This window comes from Mizuhopecten yessoensis, unplaced genomic scaffold (genome assembly GCF_002113885.1).
Source record: "Mizuhopecten yessoensis strain PY_sf001 unplaced genomic scaffold, ASM211388v2 scaffold2255, whole genome shotgun sequence".
Lineage (NCBI taxonomy): Eukaryota > Metazoa > Mollusca > Bivalvia > Pectinida > Pectinidae > Mizuhopecten > Mizuhopecten yessoensis.
The window spans coordinates 495,944-518,252 of record NW_018404455.1 but is presented as its reverse complement, the minus strand read 5'-3'; the positions used below and the strand labels follow the sequence as shown (position 1 = coordinate 518,252).

The 22,309-nt window shown below is 38.5% G+C and overlaps 1 protein-coding gene across 1 annotated transcript; it reads right to left on the bottom strand.

Annotated features, from left to right (window-relative positions):
• Window positions 1-8,341: 8,341 nt before the first annotated feature.
• Window positions 8,342-21,957, bottom strand: LOC110445394. The gene is made up of 3 exons (XM_021489981.1): window positions 21,397-21,957; window positions 11,882-12,190; window positions 8,342-9,246 (listed from the first exon to the last, which is right to left on the bottom strand). Exons 1-3 carry the CDS (start codon window positions 21,455-21,457, stop codon window positions 9,026-9,028), a joined length of 591 nt encoding a protein of 196 aa, XP_021345656.1. The 5' UTR covers window positions 21,458-21,957; the 3' UTR covers window positions 8,342-9,025.
• Between the last annotated feature and the right edge of the window lie 352 nt (window positions 21,958-22,309).

The following is a 22,309-nucleotide window of genomic DNA, read 5'->3' as shown; positions in this document are numbered from 1 at the left end:
GACAGTTTCTGTAGAAAAGGAGGTCCCTTGCTAATGTAGTCTCTGTTCAGTCCAGAGAACAGGTAAGATTTGATGTTTTAGGGTCAAAATAAGCAGGTATGCAATTGATGTAGGATTCATTTGAGACAGGTAAAACTTCATAAACAATTACACTAGATGCAATGCTAAGGGCTTTTCACTCCTTATTGATGATATGATATATTTGTATGAAGGTCGTCATGTTTTCTACATCTTGTTTCATACAAAAAAATGTACTACAAAGAGTTCTACATGTTAATTCTAACTTTACATCGTTAGTGTCCTGTTCAATTCAGAGTTACTCCTGTCAATGTCCTGTTCTAACTTTACATCGTTAGTGTCATGTTCAATTCAGAGTTACTCCTGTCAGTGTCCTGTTCAATCTCAGGACACCCCTACTCCTGTCAATGTCCTGTTCAATCTCAGGACACCCCTACTCCTGTTAGGGTTATTGTCTTTCTGACTAAGGGAACGAACTAAAATGTTGGTTAACAACAATTTTGATATTTTTGCTCAATTCAAGAATATGTTCATTGTAGAATTACATTTGAGTGTGATTTCTCAAATTATCCAGTTTCATTTGAAGATTGAATGTCTAAATGATTAAAACACTCTATGTGTAAAAAATATATTGATGGAGGAAACATGAATGGTAGTAAGGGAGATAACTTCCTTTTGCCATACATACAATTTACATATATGTGTACAATGTCCTTTGATTTCATTGTCGTTGATTTTAAGAAACTATTGTTCACACAAAGCTTTTACTGATGCTAAAGCTTGAGTTGTACTTGTATGAAGTTTCTATGTATTGGCAGGTGAATCTCATATGTATGTTATCTGTGAACATTCCTTTTCTAAACATTTTGCCTGGTTTATCAATATATAATAAATATTTTATATGTCTTAAATGATTTTCATTTTGTTTTTATTAGCTCGTCTGGCCCGAAGGGCCAAGTGAGTTTATGGCATGGTGCGTCATCCGTCCGTCCGTCCGTCCGTCTGTCCGTCCGTCCGTCGTAAACATTTTACTTTAAACAACTTCTTCTCAGTAACAAAAAGGCCTAGGGTGATGATATTTGGCCAGGCGCAAGCTGGGATGAAGGGCTACCAAGTTTGTTCAAATGAATGACCTTGACCAACTTTCAAGGCCACAGGTGTCAAATGTCTTAAAATCTTCAAACAACCTCTTCTCAATAACCAAAAGGCCCAGGGTACTGATATTTGGTCTGTAGCAATCAGGGCTACCAAATTTGTTCAAATGATTGACCTTGACCCACTTTCAACCTAATGTCATTGTTTGACATTCAAGGTCACACTGATATTCTGCCTGTAGCTGTATTTTAGTCCACTTTTAAGATTACAAGTGTGAGATTAATACCAGGTGAGCGATGCAGGCCCATTGGGCCTCTTGTTTACTCCCCCAAACTAAGTGGGGAACTTGTAGGTTTAATTTTCTTCTTCTTCTTTGTCTTCTTGTTCTCCTTCTTGTTTTCGGACATTTCCTCCAAAACTGCTTGTCTGATGAAAATGAAACTTGACCTGACTATTGATATGTATATATGTAGATGTGCATCAGTCATCAAACATGGCCGCTGTGATTTATTGACAGATTTGTAGGGGTAGGCCAAGGTGATTCCAACAGTCCCGGACTGTTTCTGATGTGTTGCTCTATATGTACATGTAAGAATTATTACATTGCAAACTATTTCTAATCCATGGTTTGCGACTTTAGGGCAGTTTGGAGGCTTCTGTGTCTATTTGGAATTCACATACATGTATAATGAAATTTGAAAAGACCAAATAAAACATTGGGTAAAAAATGTTGACATTCTACACAACATAAAAGTAATATGGAATAGAGAGGAAAGGGTGTTATTTAACTCCTTCACCACTGAAGACACATTTGAACTCTTCCAATCCAAAGGTTTAAATAGTCCATTACGAAATTTCAGTGGTGAATGAGTTAAAGGCGGTGAACATGAGAGTAACAATACTGAATAAAATTAGTTCTCGGCTGAAGTTATAAAAGTATACCGGTTTCTACCATTGGTGTTATCCAAATAATACTAAACTCTACCATTGGTGTTATCCAAATAATACTTAACTCTACCATTGGTGTTATCCAAATACTCCTAAACTCTACCATTGGTGTTATCCAAATAATACTAAACTCTACCATTGGTGTTATCCAAATACTGCTAAACTCTACCATTGGTGTTATCCAAATACTACTAAACTCTACCTTTGGTGTTATCCAAATAATACTAAACATTGGTGTTATCCAAATACTACTAAGCTCTACCATTGGTGTTATCCAAATAATCCTAAACTCTACCATTGGTGTTATCCAGATAATACTAAACTCTACCATTGGTGTTATACAAATAATACTAAACTCTACCATTGGTGTTATCCAAATAATACTAAACAGTCGCTTTGGAAAAATAAATCTATTTAATGCGATATATGTATGACAATTACTCTATACACTTATAAAGCAGAGACTAAGCTTCTGCCACAGAGCAGCACCGGTTGGCAAGTTATATAAGTAGCTGAGGAAACCTTTTAGGGATAGCAAGTTTTGCTCAAATAAATGACATTGAGCTACACTAAAGGTTAAAAAGTTGAATAGTATCAAAAACGTTTAATGAAGCTTGATGCCTTTGGTATTGATGTTAGGTATGTGGCTTCCTGGTGTAAAGGAATACAAACTTTGTTCAAATAAATTACCTTGACCCTTATTCAAGGTGACCGGGGTCAAAATACATCCGACTTTTCATTATGAACCACCAGGCATGGAGTGGCAATACTTTGCCTATAGGTTACTGGGATGAAAGGCTGTCCAAATAAATGACCTTGTCTAGTAGGAAAGGTCGAAGTGGGAAAATGTATTTAAAATTTCACATAATTTCCTTTAGGGATCTATGATTCACACAGAACAATAATATGCTTATTGAGGTTAACAGACTTATAACATAGTTATTCTGATATCATAACGTATACACATGCTCTGATAAAGAAAAATCCGTGTTTGCAATTCATGATTAGCGATATATTTTGTTTAGTTTGGGAATTCGTGCAATAGGATATTTCACGCCGAGAGTGTCATACACGTTATTTAAAAAGTTCAATGCGCTTCAACGGGTTTCTTCGATGTTCGGTCGAAGGTACATTGTACCACTTACCACGAACCCGAAGAGATGGTATGCGCTTGACCAGAAATGCTTATGGTCAAATATTTACAAATGGCAAGAGGCTGCACGTGACTTAATTCTTTGTTGAAATATCATAGACCAATAATAAATATAACGATATATATATAAAAACTACAAAAAAAAGAGATACCTAACAAATTATACCCAATTGCACAGAATATTTAATGAATTAAAATAACATAATTTCACGTGATCTAATTGTATCAACGTCATCATCGCTATCACTTAAAATGTTGTTAACAGAACACTCTGCATATAGATATCCATACAATACTGACATGTCACGTCTTTCTGACTCTCACTGTTCCGCATCAAATCTTACTTCTCATGATCAATACTCTAACATTCAGACGTCAGTTTGGAGTCGGGCAACGTAACGGTGAATTTCGTGTCCAAACAAAAATAACTTGTCGTCTATTACTCTCATTTTTGGAATCCTGTGAACATTCTTCCGTTAGTCTTCTGTATAACTGCCATCCTGCTAATCCAGGTGTTCACGTCAGCTGATTAGACATGTTTCTTGAAGAAGATGAAAGAAAGTAATTTGAACACTTGAGCAGAGATAACAGGTTAGTGTGGAGAGGAGCCTGAAGTAGCAGATTGTGGAAGCACCGGAAGTGGAGTTGGAGGTGGTGGTGGCGGTCCCGGATCCAACAAATTCCTCTCCTGCCTCGTTGCTAGTGGGGGTAGGTAAGAAATCTTCATTCTAGACGGAAATGGATCTTTCAAATGGGAACTTATGGTGGCATATATCTTTCATTTCTTCTTCGTTCAAGTAAGGATACATTATTGTTGATCTTCGACGTTTTTGGACACCGAACCAGACCGTCATTGAATTGTCGAATGCCCTGAAGATGAAACCAATGAGAACTTACTTATCAGATGAACCAGAAGTAGTAGAAGGCGGAAGAGGTGGTAGAAGGCGAAGTAAGGGCCTGGCCCCAGACGGAAGTGGAGTTGGAGGTCGTGGTGGGCACGGGTAAATTTAGTCATTGTCCCTGATCCAACTAACTCCTTTTGTGTCCCGTTTCCAGTGGGGGTAGGTGCAGAAAACCTTCAGTCCACGTGGTTGTTGAACAATTCATCAGGCAGAAATACGTATTGCCAAAGGGAACTTGTGGTGGTATATCTTTCATTTCTTTTTCGTCCATGCCAGGATGGATATTTTGTGCCCGTCAACGTTTGAGAAACAAACCCAAAACAACCCATGAACAAATGTTTGATGATCTATCTGCGTGTTTGTTGACTCTGTGGTGTTCATGCACTTTTCTCCCACCCTTCACATGTGTGTCTCCCGTTTTAGCCGGGAAAGATCAGCTTATCACCCCCTAGGGGGAGATAGCCTCGTGCCGATTAGCACGTGTTCAATTGTGACTTCATTAAAATCCGTCATCGGTAATTGTGACGTCATCAAAAGTAAATGACGATAAACATACCCCGCATGTGTTTTTGTTTACAAACATGGCACACTACCGTCGGTGGAGCTGTGACTGAAATAATAGGATGGGAGAAAAATAATCATCCCCTACCTTGAGGGTGTAACAGAGAAATCTCCAACCCTCCGGGTGATATGTTTGGTTGCCTAACCCTCGGCAAAGCCTCGGGTTAGACAACCAAAAAACATCACCCTTCAGGTTGGAGATTTCTCTGTCACATCCTCAAGGCACGGGAATATTTTATTAATCTATGACGTCATAATACCTCATATATACCTTACATTTTTTTAACTTAGTGTGACGTCATGATAATCACATTTGCTCACGAAGTTTCGTGACGTGGTTGCACGGCTACGAGATGTTGTTTTATATGCAAATTCGTATACTGATATAGATCTAGCTATCTTAAAAGTAAAACAACATATTACTATCGCTATACTGTTTTTGCCATACATTCTTTTTAACCTATCACAAAATTGAGACCAATATCAGACACGTGGATCGTCCGTCCGTTTATTCGTCCGTCAATTTGCCCGTTATCCGGATGGTGACTTTGGTTCTTAACATTATTTGACGAAACTTCATAATTTTTGCAGGCGACGCTTTTTTGGTTAGCAAATAAAAACATAAAACATTTTTTATTTTTTTTTATTTTTTATTTCAAAAACGAACAAAATGAAATGTAGGGAGGGAGATCACATGGCAAAACAGTATAAAAATGTACAGCAATGTTGTACTACAAAGTAGAATCACAAAATTACAGTGGTACTACAAAACATTTTAAAGACTACTATCAATTCAAACTTACTCTAATTGTATCGAAATTGTATGATGTAACAGCTACATTAAGCACATTATATTACAAACATATTGCAAAATGACAATAGAATAGAACAATATAAAAGTGCTTTGCCTACCAACTCCAATAAGTAATAAACATGAATCGGATAATAGATAAAAAAAAACACTATAGGGATACATGTTGGTGAAATCCGAGGCACAATCGGTGTGTAATCACTCCACGAGGAGAGGATTCTATATTTATATATATATATATAAACACGTTATCATACAAAACATTTAATTGGTAAATAGTATAGCGCTTTCATTCGGGGGGTAACAGTTTCGTAGTGTTGCTGCGGGTTATTAACGGTGCTCTTATTTCGCGCTATACACCGCTTACTTACGTTGAAATCTCGCGTTACTTTGCTTACTTCCGTTGATATTTCGCGTTACATCGCTTACTTCCGTTGATATTTCGAAGTACATCGCTTACTTCCGTTTATATTTCGCGTTACACCGCTTACTTCCGTTGATATTTCGCGTTACACCGCTTACTTCCGTTGATATTTCGCGTTACTCCGCTTACCTCCGTTGATATTTCGCGTTACACCGCTTACTTCCGTTGAAATCTCGCGTTACACCGCTTACTTCCGTTGAAATCTCGCGTTACTTTGCTTACTTCCGTTGATATTTCGCGTTACATCGCTTACTTCCGTTGATATTTCGCGTTACACCGCTTACTTTCGTTGATATTTCGCGTTAAACCGCTTACTTTCGTTGAAATCTCGCGTTACATAGCTTACTTTCGTTGAAATCTCGCGTTAATTTGCTTACTTCCGTTGATATTTTGCGTTACATCGCTTAGTTCCGTTGGTATTTCGAAGTACATCGCTTACTTCTGTTGATATTTCGCGTAACACCGCTTATTTCCGTTGATATTTCGCGTAACACCGCTTACTTCCGTTGATATTTCGCGTTACATCGCTTTCTTCCGTTGGAATCTCGCGTTAAACCGCTTACTTCCGTTAATATTTCGCGTTACACCGCTTATTTCCGTTGATACATCGCGTTATATCGCTTACTTCCGTTGAAATCTCGCGTTCCATCGCTTACATCCGTTGATATTTCGCGTAACACCGCTAACTTCCGTTGATATTTCGCGTTACACCGCTTACTTCCGTTGATATTTCGTGTTACATCGCTTACTTCCGTTAAAATCTCGCGTTAAATCCCTTACCTCCGTTGATATTTCGCGTAACACCGCTTACCTCCGTTGATATTTCGCGTTACACCGCTTACTTCCGTTGATATTTCGCGTTACACCGCTTTTGTCGTTGATATTTCGCGTAACACCGCTTATTTCCGTTGATATTTCGCGTAACACCGCTTACCTCCGTTGATATTTCGCGTTACACCGCTTACTTCCGTTGATATTTCGCGTTAAACCGCTTACTTCCGTTGATATTTCGCGTTACACCGCTTATTTCCGTTGATACATCGCGTTGCACGCGTAACACCGCTTACCTCCGTTGATTACTTTGCCTACCTCCCTTGAAATTTCGCGTTACATCGCTTACTTCCGTTGATATTTCGAAGTACATCGCATACTTCCGTTGATGTTTCCGTTACACCGCTTTCTTTCGTTGATATTTCGCGTTACACCGCTTACTTCCGTTGATATTTCGCGTTATACACCGCTTACTTCCGTTGAAATCTCGCGTTTCTTTGCCTACCTCCCTTGATATTTCGCGTTACATCGCTTACTTCCGTTGATATTTCGAAGTACATCGCATACTTCCGTTGATGTTTCGCGTTACACCGCTTTCTTTCGTTGATATTTCGCGTTACACCGCTTACTTCCGTTGATATTTCGCGTAACATCGCTTACTTCCGTTGAAATCTCGCGTTAAATCGCTTACCTCCGTTGATATTTCGTGTTACACCGCTTTTTTCGTTGATATTTCGCGTTACACCGCTTACTTCCGTTGATATTTCGCGTAACACCGCTTATTTCTGTTGATACATCGCGTTACATCGCTTACTTCCGATGAAATCTCGCGTTACATCGCTTACATCCGTTGATATTTCGCGTAACACCGCTTCCTCCGTTGATATTTCGCGTTACACCGCTTATTTCCGCTGATATGTCGCGTAACACCGCTATCTGCCGTTCTTATCTACCGGCATGATTGTTCGATGAACTTTCTGAAGTCTCATCGTTGTCCAGACTGTTAAGTGTCAAATACCTTGTCGTTCAGATTAATAAAGATTCCGATACATTTATAAATTCCCTAGTACAATCACAACAAATTGCGTATCTGTCATCTACACTCACCAAACTTGTGATGCATACGATGAACATATAAGGCGGAGTGTCTAGTGCGCCTCTCAATCGGGAGCCGTCGGCACGTTCCGTAAACGAGAACATTTTCACGTTTACTGAAAGTGCCGACAGTTCCCGATTGATGCGCCTCTCAGAATTATGGCCTTTTGTTCAAATAACAAAAAAAAAAACAAAAAAAAAACACCTTGTATCTTTTGACTGATAATTTTTATACAAAGAGTCTTATGGTATTAAATGTCTCGCACAATATTTACATTTGTTTATAAAAAATATATACACAATTTCTATAAAAAAAAAGAAGATTTATATACAAATCAAGTGTACGGAAATAACATGTTTCAGTGGTAATAAATGTGTCTCATTATATATGATTTAATTTGGATATGAAATTATTTTATGACATCAAAGTTTCCATGGACGTAAACGTCACAGACTTTATGAATTTCCAATTTGTATAGGTTAACTTATCACACGAATTTGTATCGTTTACTATTTGAAACAATTTAAGGAGAGAAATACAAAAACGCCCCGCCCCGCCCCGCCCCGCCCCGCCCCGCAACTTGTGGTTATTAAGGTCTTGTAGCAATCAGAGTCCTTCACTTTCATTAGAATAATTCGAATTTGAAGTGATACATGGCTTTGTCAAAAGTAATGGCTAACGATTATTTGAAATAAAGGATGAGAACAGAAACAATGGACTATATGGTATAAAACTGTACACAAATCTATAACAGTTACAACAAATGACAAATGGAATTATTCAAATAGCTTCGCATTTTGCCAATTTAAAGTCACTATAAAGGCACAGCTTACAAAACCACCAAAGTTTTCAACGCCAAGTCGTATACGTGTACATAGGTCTGAAAAGTGGAGAAGGATTTCAATAATTTCTATAAATGTCTGTGGTCACAATATATAGATAGGAATTAAAGGAGTCTCGCGAGTAGAGCTTATGGAGACTGAAGTTACAAAAGAGGCGACCGATTGAGGTTGTAGAAATCTCGGGATTCGCCGAGACCTTTGAAATTGAAAAATACAGAAATTCCAGTGTTCACTATTGAGATCATTAAAGTTCATGTGGCCTTTCTAAAAATAGATAGAAATCTCACTGTTAGGATTTTTAAAAGCTTTAGAAATCACAGGTTCAAAATACTGCCTGTTGAAACTACGGTAATACCACATTTCTTATACTATACCAAGTTATTACACAATTTGTAGAGTCGTGGTCACGAAACGGGCGGCGTTGTATGAGCGGGACTATAGTTTTCTTCGGTGCTAATACCAGTACTTGTTCGCCCGCCCAGTGAGGAGTAAGACGGCGGAGGAGGGAGCGCAGGTTCGTAGGCCGGGGGCAGGGGCGGCTTTACCGCTGGTATATTTGACTCGGAGTACGGCACAAACCCGTCGTATCCAGCCACAGAACTGTGAATTCCTCGTCTACCTCGCCCTGGAATCATACAGACCAATATATCACAGATTAGAAATTGTTAGTTTGAATTTCAAGCAATTTACTATTCAAACTTTGTTAACATTCCAACAGTATTCAAAGAAGATACAATGCAGTATCCTTTAAAATTGGGCTAAGTATTTTTTATATATTTTATATTTAATAATTGCATATTTTTAGTTCTATTATATATGTGTTTTAGATCAAAACGCTCTAGTGCTGCTAATTTCAGCAATATATAGCACTTTATAAGTGACTAGTATTAGTAAAGCATTATCTAATGCCTATTTAGCTGTATTATTCAATTATAGCCTTTGGCTGAGGTCGATAAATCCAGGTATCGACCGAAGTCAAAGGCTACAATTGTTTTATTATTTTCAAAAGAGGAATGTTAGCAATCTGAAAAAAAATCACAGCAAAAATCTACGGAAGCGGGACGATGCGTTCGTTTGGAGACAAGTCATAATTCTATTTTTAGAAACACCCAGTCATTTAACAAAAATCACGCGCTCCAAGTCAATATCGGTTTTTATCGGTGGACACGTGATGCACCCCTGTCCAATCTCTTGTCGGGAATAATATGAAAAAATAGTAAATGTGTATAATGTGAGCCTTAATTACTAGTCATTTTTTTAAAACATACTTGACCCTGTGACCTTTGAAGTTTTATCAAGGTTATACATTTAAAACAAACTCAATAGACCAATAAACTACGGACAGCTATGATTCTAGTCACTATGGTTCAGTAGAAGCAGTTGTTTGATGGTTTTTGACAGAATGGCCCAATGTGATCTTGAAATTGGGTCAAGGTCATTTAATCAAACAAATTGATTGCCAATCAACGTATCAAAACTACAGACTAACTCCACTGGTATATGTTCTGGTTCCATTTGGGAGCACATTTGAATATTTCAATAAATTCACAGTACACTGACATTTAACAAATCACCATTGGTCCTTTAAACTTGAGTAACCATTTCATAACCTTACCATAGAACGTGACAAAATTCCATTACTCTAATGACAATACATGTGGGCGGAGCAATGCAAATTGATACAATTGTGTGACGTCATCAACAGTAGATAGGGGCGGAGTGCACCAAGGTTTATGCATCAGGTTGTTACTTTTATTGATCAAACTTTAAGATGTTATGAAACTGAATGTATCCACCGATCACACTGATGTATCAAACGATTATGAATATAAGGAATAGTTTTATTTAATTTACACGTGCTCAGGTGTAGTTTTCACCTCATAGTCTGACCCAAATTGATAACTATTCTTTAAATATTATTGGGAATGTCAACTTAAACAAGTTGGAAGAATCAATAATCTCGGGGAAACAAATAAACGTGTTTCCTTATGATGAAAGCAGTACGTGTATATTATATATAGTTACTAGTACATACTCGGCCTGATACTAAGTTACACCAAAAGGTTCGTAGTCTGTTGGTTAGACGAACCTTTCGTGATCAATATCAAATTGTACAGTCGGAGTGAACCGCTCTGACTCCCACGTTTTAACTGAGATAGATATCTTCCCGAGATCATTAACAGTGAACATTATCATAAATAAATATTTGATCACGGTGTACCTAGCTATTAGAGTGTCGCTCACAGCAATATACAAGTATTGATGATGTTACCATACATACTTTATTGAGTCAATGTATGTGTATCAACCCTTCCGATCGAACTGTATTATATATATACAGACGTAAGTCCGGGTTATGCATTATTTGGGCGATACATTTGTTTTGTAATTTGAGTCAGAGAGAGGAAGGGCGGGGCAATGACCGATAACTGTTTTTTATTTGCTTCGATTCAAGCATTTCATTAACAAACAGCGACAAAATGAACCGAACTGTGTCCTCGTTGGTTAATTAACATGTTCCGGGGTTGATGAATCGATGCATCTACCAATAGAAATTTCTGTTCATTTTATTTATCTGTTTATATTTATGAGTGTCATATAGCAATATTTCATTTCATAATAACAGCTTTAGCGATTGGATAAAATTGATGACGTGTGTAACTTTGATTGGTAAAACATTCATGTCTCTCCAATGTCTCAAAATAATCTCCTTGCAATCATGCCGCCTTATCATTACGAACTATCAGAGTCTAAAGCAATATTTGATATGATGCTATTTTTAAGATATTTATATTGGATTATATTGACAGTTGTTACCAAACATGGTGTTGTTCTCACGCACTTGACTTTTCCTGACCATATTTCCCTTACTCCTCTTTATAAAAAAATGGACAGGAGCCACCAGACCTGAATTCCGACTGGCCGAAGAAGACGACATCAAGTTGGTCATTTTTGCCGAAAGGTTTTTGTAATATTTCGTAAGACTTAATATGTGTTACCCTTGTGATAGAGAAACACGATTCTTTGTTTCCCCCTGTGCTAATCATACTACGTGTACTTTCAGGCTTTGCTCTCGTGCATCATGATAAATCTCGCGGAAACAAAGTATCGTGTTTCCCTACAAGGGCAACGCATGTATATAGACATTCTACCAGTGATATATGGGCATTACCTCAATGGATCAGTGGATTTAGATAATCCATGATGTAATAATTTAATAAAACAATACTACTTTGACAGGAAAAAGTTGGTTCAATCACCTGCGTTATAACAATGCGTAGTCTGTATTACTGTGACTCGCCCGGGCTGTCGCCGTTGTGCCCCCTCGGCAGGAGCCGATCTATTGCATCCGAAGGGAAATATGGAGCCGTGTCGGCCCCTCTTTTTGATGTAACAGTAGATGAGTCCGGCGATGAAGCTGATGAAGAGAGCAATGCCAATGACGATACCAACTATGGTTCCCGCAAAAGAGCAGCATCTTTCCTTCCGGTAGTCGCCACAACAACCGTGTTCACAGGTGAATTTGTCGTGTAGGTTTGTACATACTTCGGTGTTGTTACACCAGGCAACTGTAAACAAAATGATTCGTCATTTCAATACATCACACAACAACTTTAAACAAAAACAAAGGTGATACAGTTATTCATTATTATAACTCACTTAACAACCATCAATAAACAATCGCCATGCAGCTACATATAGTGCCATATGTTACGGTATAGTGCCATATGTTACGGTATAGTGCCATATGTTACGGTCTATGTACCGTACGTACTTAGCTTAATTGTTACGTGTCAACGTTCAATTGTTTTCTTTTGTTTAACGTCCTATCAACAGCTAAGGTCATTTAAGGACGTGCCTCCATGTCTGTAATGTTTGCGTGTATATGTGCTGGAAGCAGGGTATGTTGGTGTAATTGCCTCCTTGTGATAGCGCGGATCTGATGCCGACTTTATAGTGCTCCCTCACTAAAATAACATGCTGAAGGCATCCAGCATAACATTCCGTCCGGTCACAATATACTGACAATAGGTGAACGTTTCAGAGTCCACTATCACATACATTTATACAAAAACTCATAGTGAACTGAACCTAATATGTATAGATCTAGAGACCACATGTTTAAACCTCACGCGGGACGTTTCTAAAACCAGATTTTACCATTTTTAGGGTAAAATTTAAGATGTGAAATCAAGTAAAAGAATAACGGATTTTATTCATAAACAGGTATTCAATCGTTCTCCCCCGAACTTTTTTCTTTTGAGTGTATATTCTGACCCACAATCAGTTAATAAAGCTGTTTTGTTGCAGATCTGAATATTTTTGTAATACTCCACAATTACCTTGTGTCGCGACAAAGCCAAGAACCCTATTAAGTTTAAATAAATTTCATTATTTTCAAAAGTTTTAGTTATTTTACAAAACTAAGATTTCTATGAATTCGTGAACATTCAAAAAGCGTCAATTCCTACAGTGCACATAATATCAAACTCGTATTAAATCTACAATGAAAACCGCGCACACAATAACAAATTGTGATTGTTTACATTGCCACCCCGTATGTAACAACCCGATCTGTAACAAGTTCAAACTGGAAACACTGTTAAATACCACCCATCGATTTGTTACAAAGATAAGCAAATCGTTATTTTAGTCAACCCCCTTGTTTCCAGGAGCAAACAGAGCCTGCGTGCACGAACAATACTGATATCGAGTACCAACGTACCCGGGGTTTCCTTTCTGTACCAAACATCTATTGATTCGGCGGCGGTGTTTTCTGCTTCGCTATCGATGTTTTATACGAATGAATACAGAGCAAGCTCTGCGGCGAGTTTTGTATGGAAATCAAACAATGGCTTCTCCAGATCCTAACAAGAAATGTAAGATGCAAGGAACTGCCAGTTTATATGTTTGGTATTATACATATATGTAAATGTATGTGGGTCGATATACATGTATGTATCATGTATATACTACACGCCGACATCCTATCAGGAAATTAACAAGTGACGTCACCATGGCTATTTCATGACAATATTAGTATACGGTCTGATAAATTTAGGACCTAGATGTATTTTTCATTTCAGTTGAGAATTTTGGCTTCAAATGAGTTTTCATTGAGTCTCCGGTGAGCTAAACAGAAAAAATAATTTCAAATTCATAAATCTGTTTATGAAATAGAAATCCTTGTTATGTCAAGAGTAATTCAGGATATTATGAAAAAACCTGTTTTAGTGCAATTTCTTTCCGCTAGGCTACGCTCTTTAATACTTTAACAACTGAGGTCCGCTATCTTGTCAAGATCTTGACTAAATGAGCGCTGATTGGTTAATTCAATCAGCGAATCGTTTTCGGACTTTCCTTTTGTTTTTATTGGAAACTCGCGGGAGATGTTGCAACGGTGTTGAATAAAAACACCCAGCATGGTAAACATATTGACATCATCTGGAACGCGTTGTATTCCAAAATGTATAGTTTTTTTAAAATAGATGTCGAATAATCAGTCGATACACAACCATGCAGAAGTATTTAGAATGGTCTGTCATTATCACACAAACAACGTAATCAATAAACAAATAATTAGATGGAAGCGATCGTAAGGAATTTGATTTTGCACCCGCAAAAACTGAAAGACGCCATCTTGTAAATGTCTCCTTTGATGGACCAGTTCTGTTTAATGTAGTTCCCCTTGCAACGAATTGACAGAAGTTGTTAACTGTGTATGGCTTGTGACAACCTAATTAAACAAACTCTTATTTAGAACGAACATTTGTGCAGAGCATGGCATTTGATCTAAACTGAATAACTTACAACAATTATGAAACAATTTTACAACTTATTTAAACCACTCTTGTTGGTCTAGATGGAAACGCAAACGGGATCCTTATATGGGAGAAAACCAGTATCCGGAGTAAACCCGCGTGGTCGCACGATTGAAGAGTCGAATCCCCGCGGTCTTTCTGAAAGGCGAGTGTGCTATCCACTGCGCCATCCGACTACCCTAGAACACGTACTCGTACCACCTATTTATTTGAGATAGAATGTAAGTCTCTCGGTAAAATAACAGTGGCACTTTTAGAGAAATGATAATGTTAAGTGAATGAAGCTTGTGGAAAAACGCCGGGAAACAAAACAAGGGAGAATATCGATGGGGGGGCTACATATCGATGGAAGGAGTCATTCGTCCTTGTAACTAATATTCATTCCTGATAAAGAATATTACGTAACTTATCAATATTTCATCACAAACTTCAGGCATGCGACACATACACACTAATGATCAATAATTGGGACTTTCCATTAGCATAATGATACATAGGCCTGAACATTAAGATTTCTATCAGACATATTTATATTAATATTAAAATTTAATCTAAACCCTGAATACTCCACAGTTCAGATGGGATGTCTAACATAGCAGAAATCAGACGAAAGGAGTTTGTGTTCCTTACTGTGTCTTTAAATAGCTTTTTGCCTTTAAACACTGGGTCCTGGAGACAATGGCCAGCCGGTTATAATATTTTTATTAAACCTAACCTAATAGCAACGTATGTGATGCGCTAATATTTATCCCACGACGGTGTAATAAAACGTCGAGTCTTTCTTTCGCGCTCGAGTTTCCCCGGCCATACTTCCTAAATTTGGAACCATTGTATAAAATGAGTAAGAGACATAGCACCCGAGTTCCGAATGATTGAGGCAGATAACAATGACAAGTTAACCTCATCATCTGTATTGTTGTGGTTTTTTTTGTATCGTATGATAAAATATTTATTGCTATTATGGTAGGGAAATATGATTCTTTCTTTCCTCTCGATGAATCTTGTTTTACTGCGGGTTCGTTCTCGATAAACCTCGTTAAACAAAGAATTATGTTTCAATACAATAAAAGCAATGAATGTAACCTAGCGAACCACATCTAGGCAGACCACGTGTTGGTTGCTTGGCTATGTAGGAGAGTGAGGAGGATGAGGGGGCGCGGGGAGGGAGGGATTAACCTTAAAAGCAATATTTTTTATGAAATTGATGTAGCTACGTATTTTCTGGACATTGATGTACTCAAGTACTGGCAATACCCAGTTATCACCATATGTACAGGCCAAGTTTTACCCAATTGTTGATAGAATTCTATTCATGATTCCAAAAGTAAAGTATTTCGGCAAAGATATGCGTATTAAAGTGGTCCAATTATTAAAAGAAAATAAGAAAATATATGAATTTGTTAGAGGATGTCATTTCCCAGGATGGCTTTAACATACGACGCTCCAAAATGAAATAACTTATACGAACTGCTTTATACTTTTGCGGGAACCACTTAGCACAATAGACAATGCACACTATGCCGCCATGTACCACCAAAGAACAAACCCTTACAATGTATAGGTTTCTGTCGCTGCCGGGCGATGGCGACAGTTTCTGTGCATCCTGCTGTGTCATTTACATTGGTATCCTTTTAATTGTTGTTCCATAGTGATCATCAATACAAAAGGGGCTTTCATGTATGACAAGCGCAGTATAAGAAGGGTTGTACAGGACAAAGAACATACAACCAGGTACCACACAACCAACATTAATAATGGCAGAAATTAGGTCCCACAGTGTAACAGTCGATGGCTCCCCGTTATGTAGAGCGAGACAATGTTACCTCGTCCCGTAACTTAGCCACCAGGTGAAAACGCTATACTAGCTTATTAAATCATTCACTGATGCAGACGGAATCTCTAATATAGCTGTCTATCTAGGGACATGCAGATAATGGTTTATCGATTCTTTGGCCGTGTGACAAGCTACTCATCCGGGCGTTTCGTAACCTCGTTAACATCCGGTACGGATGATTGGTTGAAGGTTTATCACAATACACATGGGTCAAACAAAGCCGAGTGAAGATAAAGTGTGTGAACGAATTACATCAGTGTTTATAGTGATATAAGCGGCCCATAGATATCGCTGCTGCACTACACCTACAGGTTTGAGCACTACCTGAGCTGGTGACGAGCTATGGTGCCTATTGGTTTGGTTTGGTTTTATTTTGTTGAACGGCCTATTAACAGCTTAGTTCATTTTAGGACATGCCTCCATGTGTGTTATGTATGTAGGCATGTATGTGTGTGTGTTGGAGGCAGGGTATAAGCGCAAATATGGTGCCGACTTTATAGTGCTATCTCACTGAAATACCATGCCGAAGGCACCCAGCACCGCACTATTCCGCCCGGTCACATTATACTGACAACGGGTGAACCAGTTGTTGTCATTACCCTAAATGTTCAACGTCAAGCAGAGAATAACAACTAACTTTCTAAGGACTTTGGTATGTCCCGGCATGGGGACAGAACCCATTGCCTTCCTCTCACCAGGGCGAACGTTCAACATTAAATCCAAAAGTGAGTTATTGCCAATCAAGTCGCTAGGAAATAATAAGTTGTCAGAAATAGAGAGAAATATACAGAGCCTAAATATTGCAATGGGTGCAGCAGATTTAGTTTGATCGCTTGTGTGTCCCCAAATCGCAAATTCCCAATTCTGCAGGGGGTTCCCACATCAGTCGCCTCTTACGATACCCAAACAGGGGTGTGGTACCTATTGTGGACAGAGTATGATCATACAGGTATATCAAAGAATATTCAACTCTTGAGCAACATGAGAAACAACTCTTATATCACAGTATTTGCCAAAGATGATAACAGACAATTGCATATTTGACTACCAGCACTAATTATAAAAACACATGTAACGTCAAATAATAAGTGGAAATAACATGGAAGGAGTTACCCATTTTGAAAGTTAATAATTTGATTAAGAAAGCTAAACAACAGAAACACTTCCACTGAACTATTGACCGTTGTGAGCGTTTTCGTCCAGGTCATCCTCAATATCCAGGGGTCCAGTCTGTCGCTCTCTACACCCCTGGAATACGTCATATCAAAACCGAAGGTTCAGTGTGCAGCACCTTGTGGATGAGACGAGAAGACTTGTTTGATACTTTGATGTACATCAAAAGAATATCGCTGTCGCGTAACGGTAAAAAATTCTGGCTTTGCAGTCGGGCGTCGCTCCTCTATAATCTTCAAAGAACAAGCATCAGCCTGGTGATCGGTCAGGATTTTTTTACCTGATGCCAAGTAAATAGCTAGCTGCATGCCTTCAATTTTGTTATGACATATTCCAGGGGTGCAGAGATCGAAAGTGAGCGTAACCCCTGGAGCGTCGAGGTAGGACATATCAGTGGTAATAAAAGTCAAACGATTCAAAATCCACGTCTGAAGCGTTTCGAATAACATGTTTTAAAAGGAAAGGGGAAAGCTGCCAATAGAACCCTTTATACCGCTACAAATAAAAGTAATAGACTACACCAGATTGTTATTCTTGAACTAGTATTTAACGTTAACCACTCCAGAATAAATTCTAGCTACACAGTGGCGGCCAACCTCAGAGACTAGCAGTTCACCATCTTTTGACGTCAAATAATCACTAGAAACACTAAATCAGGATAAAGCCGTAAGCCGACTGCAACAGACTCCTAGACCTCCCCTAATTTAACCCCGGATAGAGCGACAAGAACAAGAAAAGCAAGGAAGCAATTGTAACTCTGAAAGGAAAAGCCAACAACTGTCTACAAACAGCAAAGGAACGAGCAATATGGGAGACAAAATCTGGTGTATATCTCTCCTGTGTTGGATCACCATACTATCGTTGTATAAGGGATGACAGACTCTTGCTGAAGACTGACAGAATTGCTGTCGTCCAGCTCGGACGGGAGGAACTTGTTTTATCAACGGTGAGTTAACACATCTTCTTCTGTTCTTTGTTTCCTCGAGAGGCCAGAGCGGAAATCTGTGTTAACTGTAGCGTGTTAAGTCACGTCATCAGTATTGGATCCAGGCCAGGTTTTTAACCTAATGGAGCTTCCACTTGTGGACACAAATCAAATTCCTGTAGTCTCATACATTCTATTTTTATTGTAATAAAGTTCCCAATCCTGCAGCACCCATTCCTCCTCAGAACCATTAGACTCCATAACATGTTTCCAGTAAAATCTTGATAGTGTCCTAGCTTTTAAAGTAGTCACTAGAAAACACGACCACCAGCTACTTACAAATCCTTCTCTTTAATCATTACATGGAGGGGGACGAGGATAATTACTGGACCAACCCGGCCTGCCGTAATGAGAAATATACCGAAAAGACATAATTTGAGTTATCTGATAATAATACTTCATATAAATTACAAAGGCTACTTATTTCTTCGTTATCAATCCCAAGCTGTTTTACAGTGTCTGCTCTGACTTAGTTTGCCTATGGAAGAAGATTTATTGCTGCTGAATCAAGCTAGTTGATATATCTCCGAACAAATATTCATATATGTCTACATGAAATGGCTTGGCTGCTTTGCATTCCCATAACGTGTAGTATTGTGTGCCATAAGTCTATAACAGTTTGATGAACTTTAACTTATTAAAAATATTAAATATTTTATTAAATATTCATATATAGAAACCTCGTTTAAGAAATCTATAGGGTGGTGTCTTATATCAGGTAGTATCGCAATACAGATTCAGTCAAAAACAAAGCTGCAAAAGGCAAAAGGGATTTTTGAAGTTTGTCTCTTAAAATAGGTGGTCTCTCAATAAAAAGTGAATTTTGAAATGGAATCTTAATACTGGTTCAGTGAAAAATAAGCTGCCAAGGAGACTTTTAAAAAGTGGTCTCTTAATACAGGTTCAGTTAAAAAAACTGCAAACGGCAATGTTTTAATGTGGTCTCTTAGCCCAGGTGGTCTCTTGATACAGGTTCAATTAACATGAAAATAACTGGAATATGGAGTGTCTCTTAATACAGGTGGTCTCTTAATACAGGTGGTCTCTCGACCAGATTCATAATTAAATGTATTAAGATCAGTATCTGAAAGGATTCGTCATAAATATAGAAAGGTTGGAGTTTTTTTTTTATATTTTAACAATAACAATCAAAATATATAATTATATACACAAATTTTAAATTTTGAAAAAGTGGTTTAGATATTTGAAATAACTTTTTTCGTTTACAAACGATGAGGAAGTTATATTACAATCATCATGAGACATTTTTTATCTTATTAAAACGAGTGATGCACTTAAAGTAGAAACTATTTCATTCAGTTCTTTTTCAGAAATCACAGTGCAGATATTTTTCGTAATACACATACAATAAAATTACACTAATACATTTCATAACATAGCAAGAACAAAACACCTTAAAATATCAGAAAAGAGACGAAAGCTATGGCAGAACTTCTAAGTCCGTGATGAAACCAAATCAATATATAGACAATTTAGTGATACAGATTTAAAGAACGCAAATTATGAGCCAGTCCAGGTCGGTGCAGTTAGCCTCTACCACCAGGCCATATTCGTTACTTCATTATCCCTTTCCGTTCCTATTCGATCACCAAACCAACTTCTTGCCAATAAGGTAATCCAATAACCCTTGTTCACACCAAATAAAATAGACATCCTCATTATCAGTAGATAATCACTAGTGGTAATCCAGGTCACTTAAGTCCAATAAAAATGATCGGAATTAGAGTCAGCTAATTGACTGGGACAGTTATTAATTGAAATGGGGAATTTTGATCCCCCTTACCTCTAAAAATTCTGTCTGGTTGAAAGAACAACCGAATTCGTTTATGTAAACGGTGACTGAATAGTAAAGAAACCAGATTAGCGGAGGCTCATTTTAGTGGGACAACCGGATAAGCTTTTGCTAAAAATTTAGACAACCATATTGGTTATTTTTAGTGAAGTGAACAACTGGTCAGTGATGGTTTTATTTAGTAGTACAACTGGATAATTAGTGGTGGTTAGATTTAGTGGGACAACTGGAATAGTGGTAGTTATATATTTAGTGGGACAACTGGATTAGTGGTGGCTATATTTAGTGGGTCAATCAGATTAGTGGTGGCTATATTAAGTTGGACAACTGGATTAGTGGTGGCTATATTTAGTGGGACAACTGGATTAGTGGTGGTTATATTTAGTGGGGCAACTGGATTTGTGGTTGTTATATTTAGTGGGACAACTGGATTAGTTATGGTTAGATTTAGTGGGACAACCAGATTAGTGGTGGCTATATTTAGCGGGACAACCAGATTTGTGGTGGCTTTATTCAGTGGGACAACCATATTAGTGGTGGCTATATTTAGTGGGACAACCGGGTTAGCCGTAGGTGGATTAAGTGGGACAACCGGATTCATAGTGGCTGCCGATTGGAGAGTTGGACAGGACAACAAGGATTAGTTATAATTTGGACAACCAGATACGCGGTGGGTGGATTAAGTAGGACTACTGGATTAATAGTGGCTGCCGATTCATTTAAAACCATGATTACTGTTTCCAGTGCCTGTTTTATAAAAACACGTTTACTATTTCAAGTACCTGTTATAATAAACCATGACTAGTACTCCTAGTACTTATTATACGGAGAGAGTGTAGGTATGTTTACAGACGGTTGACACTCACCCTTAACGAACAGGACAGAGAGAGCGTAGGTATGTTTACAGACGGTTGACGCGCACCCTTAACGAACAGGACAGAGAGAGTGTATGTTTGTTTACAGACGGTTGACACTCACCCTTAACGAACAGGACAAAGAGAGTGTAGGTATGTTTACAGACGGTTGACCCTCACCCTTAACGAACAGGACAGAGATAGTGTAGGGATGTTTACAGACGGTTGACACCCGCACCCTTAACGAACAGGACAGAGAGAGTGTATGTATGTTTACAGACGGTTGACACTCACCCTTAACGAACAGGACTAACACCACGAACACCTCCTCCATAGGACAACACGAATACTTCATCAACAACACTTGAAAATTGTTTCACAGATCATGTCCATTCCATGATACCAGTATCCGAATTATAACACCGTAGAACCGTGATCTATGTCTAGTGGGGAAACACGACGGTCTCGTATATACAGGACTCACAGAGCGCTAACTATACCAGGACTCGCGTCTAAATATCGATATTAAAATATTTACATCGGGTATTCCTATATAGTGAAAGCCAGCATATTCACAAATCAATTTTTAGAGTAGTGTGACGATTCTATTGCCAATAGAAGCAACCACTTTATGGGAGGGTGGATGTCTGTGTACCCGGTATTACTGTATGGGAGGGTGGATGTCCGTGTATCCTGTATCACTGTATGGGAGGGTGGACGTCCGTTTACTAGGTATCTGTGTATGGGAGGGTGAATGTGTGTGTATCCGGTATCATGGTATGGGAGGGTGGACGTCTCTGTACCCAGTATCACTGTATGGGAGGGTGGATGTCTGTGTATCAGTATCATTGTATGGGAGGGTGGATGTCTGTGTACCTGGTATCACTGTATGGGAGGGGGGATGTCTGTGTATCCTGTATCACTGTATGGGAGGGTGGATGTCTGTGTACCCGGTATCACTGTATGGGCGGGTAGATGTCTGTGTACTTGGTATCACTGTATGGGAGGGTGGATGTCTGTGTATCCGGAATCACTGTATCAGTATCATTGTATGGGAGGGTGGATGTCTGTGTACCTGGTATCGCTGTATGGGAGGGTGGATGTCTGTGTATCCGGTATCACTGTATGGGCGGGTAGATGTCTGTGTAATTGGTATCACTGTATGGGAGGGTGGATGTCTTTTTACCTGGTATCACTGTATGGGAGG

Coding starts and splice junctions, on each gene's coding strand:
- LOC110445394 (XM_021489981.1), bottom strand. CDS start 21,457: ATGAAGTATTCGTGTTGTCCTATGGAGGAGGTGTTCGTGGTGTTAGTC. Junction 12,191..21,396: donor GTTAGTCCTGTTCGTTAAGG/GTGAGTGTCAAC, acceptor TTTTGTTTACAG/TTGCCTGGTGTAACAACACC. Junction 9,247..11,881: donor TACGCATTGTTATAACGCAG/GTGATTGAACCA, acceptor GTATGATTCCAG/GGCGAGGTAGACGAGGAATT.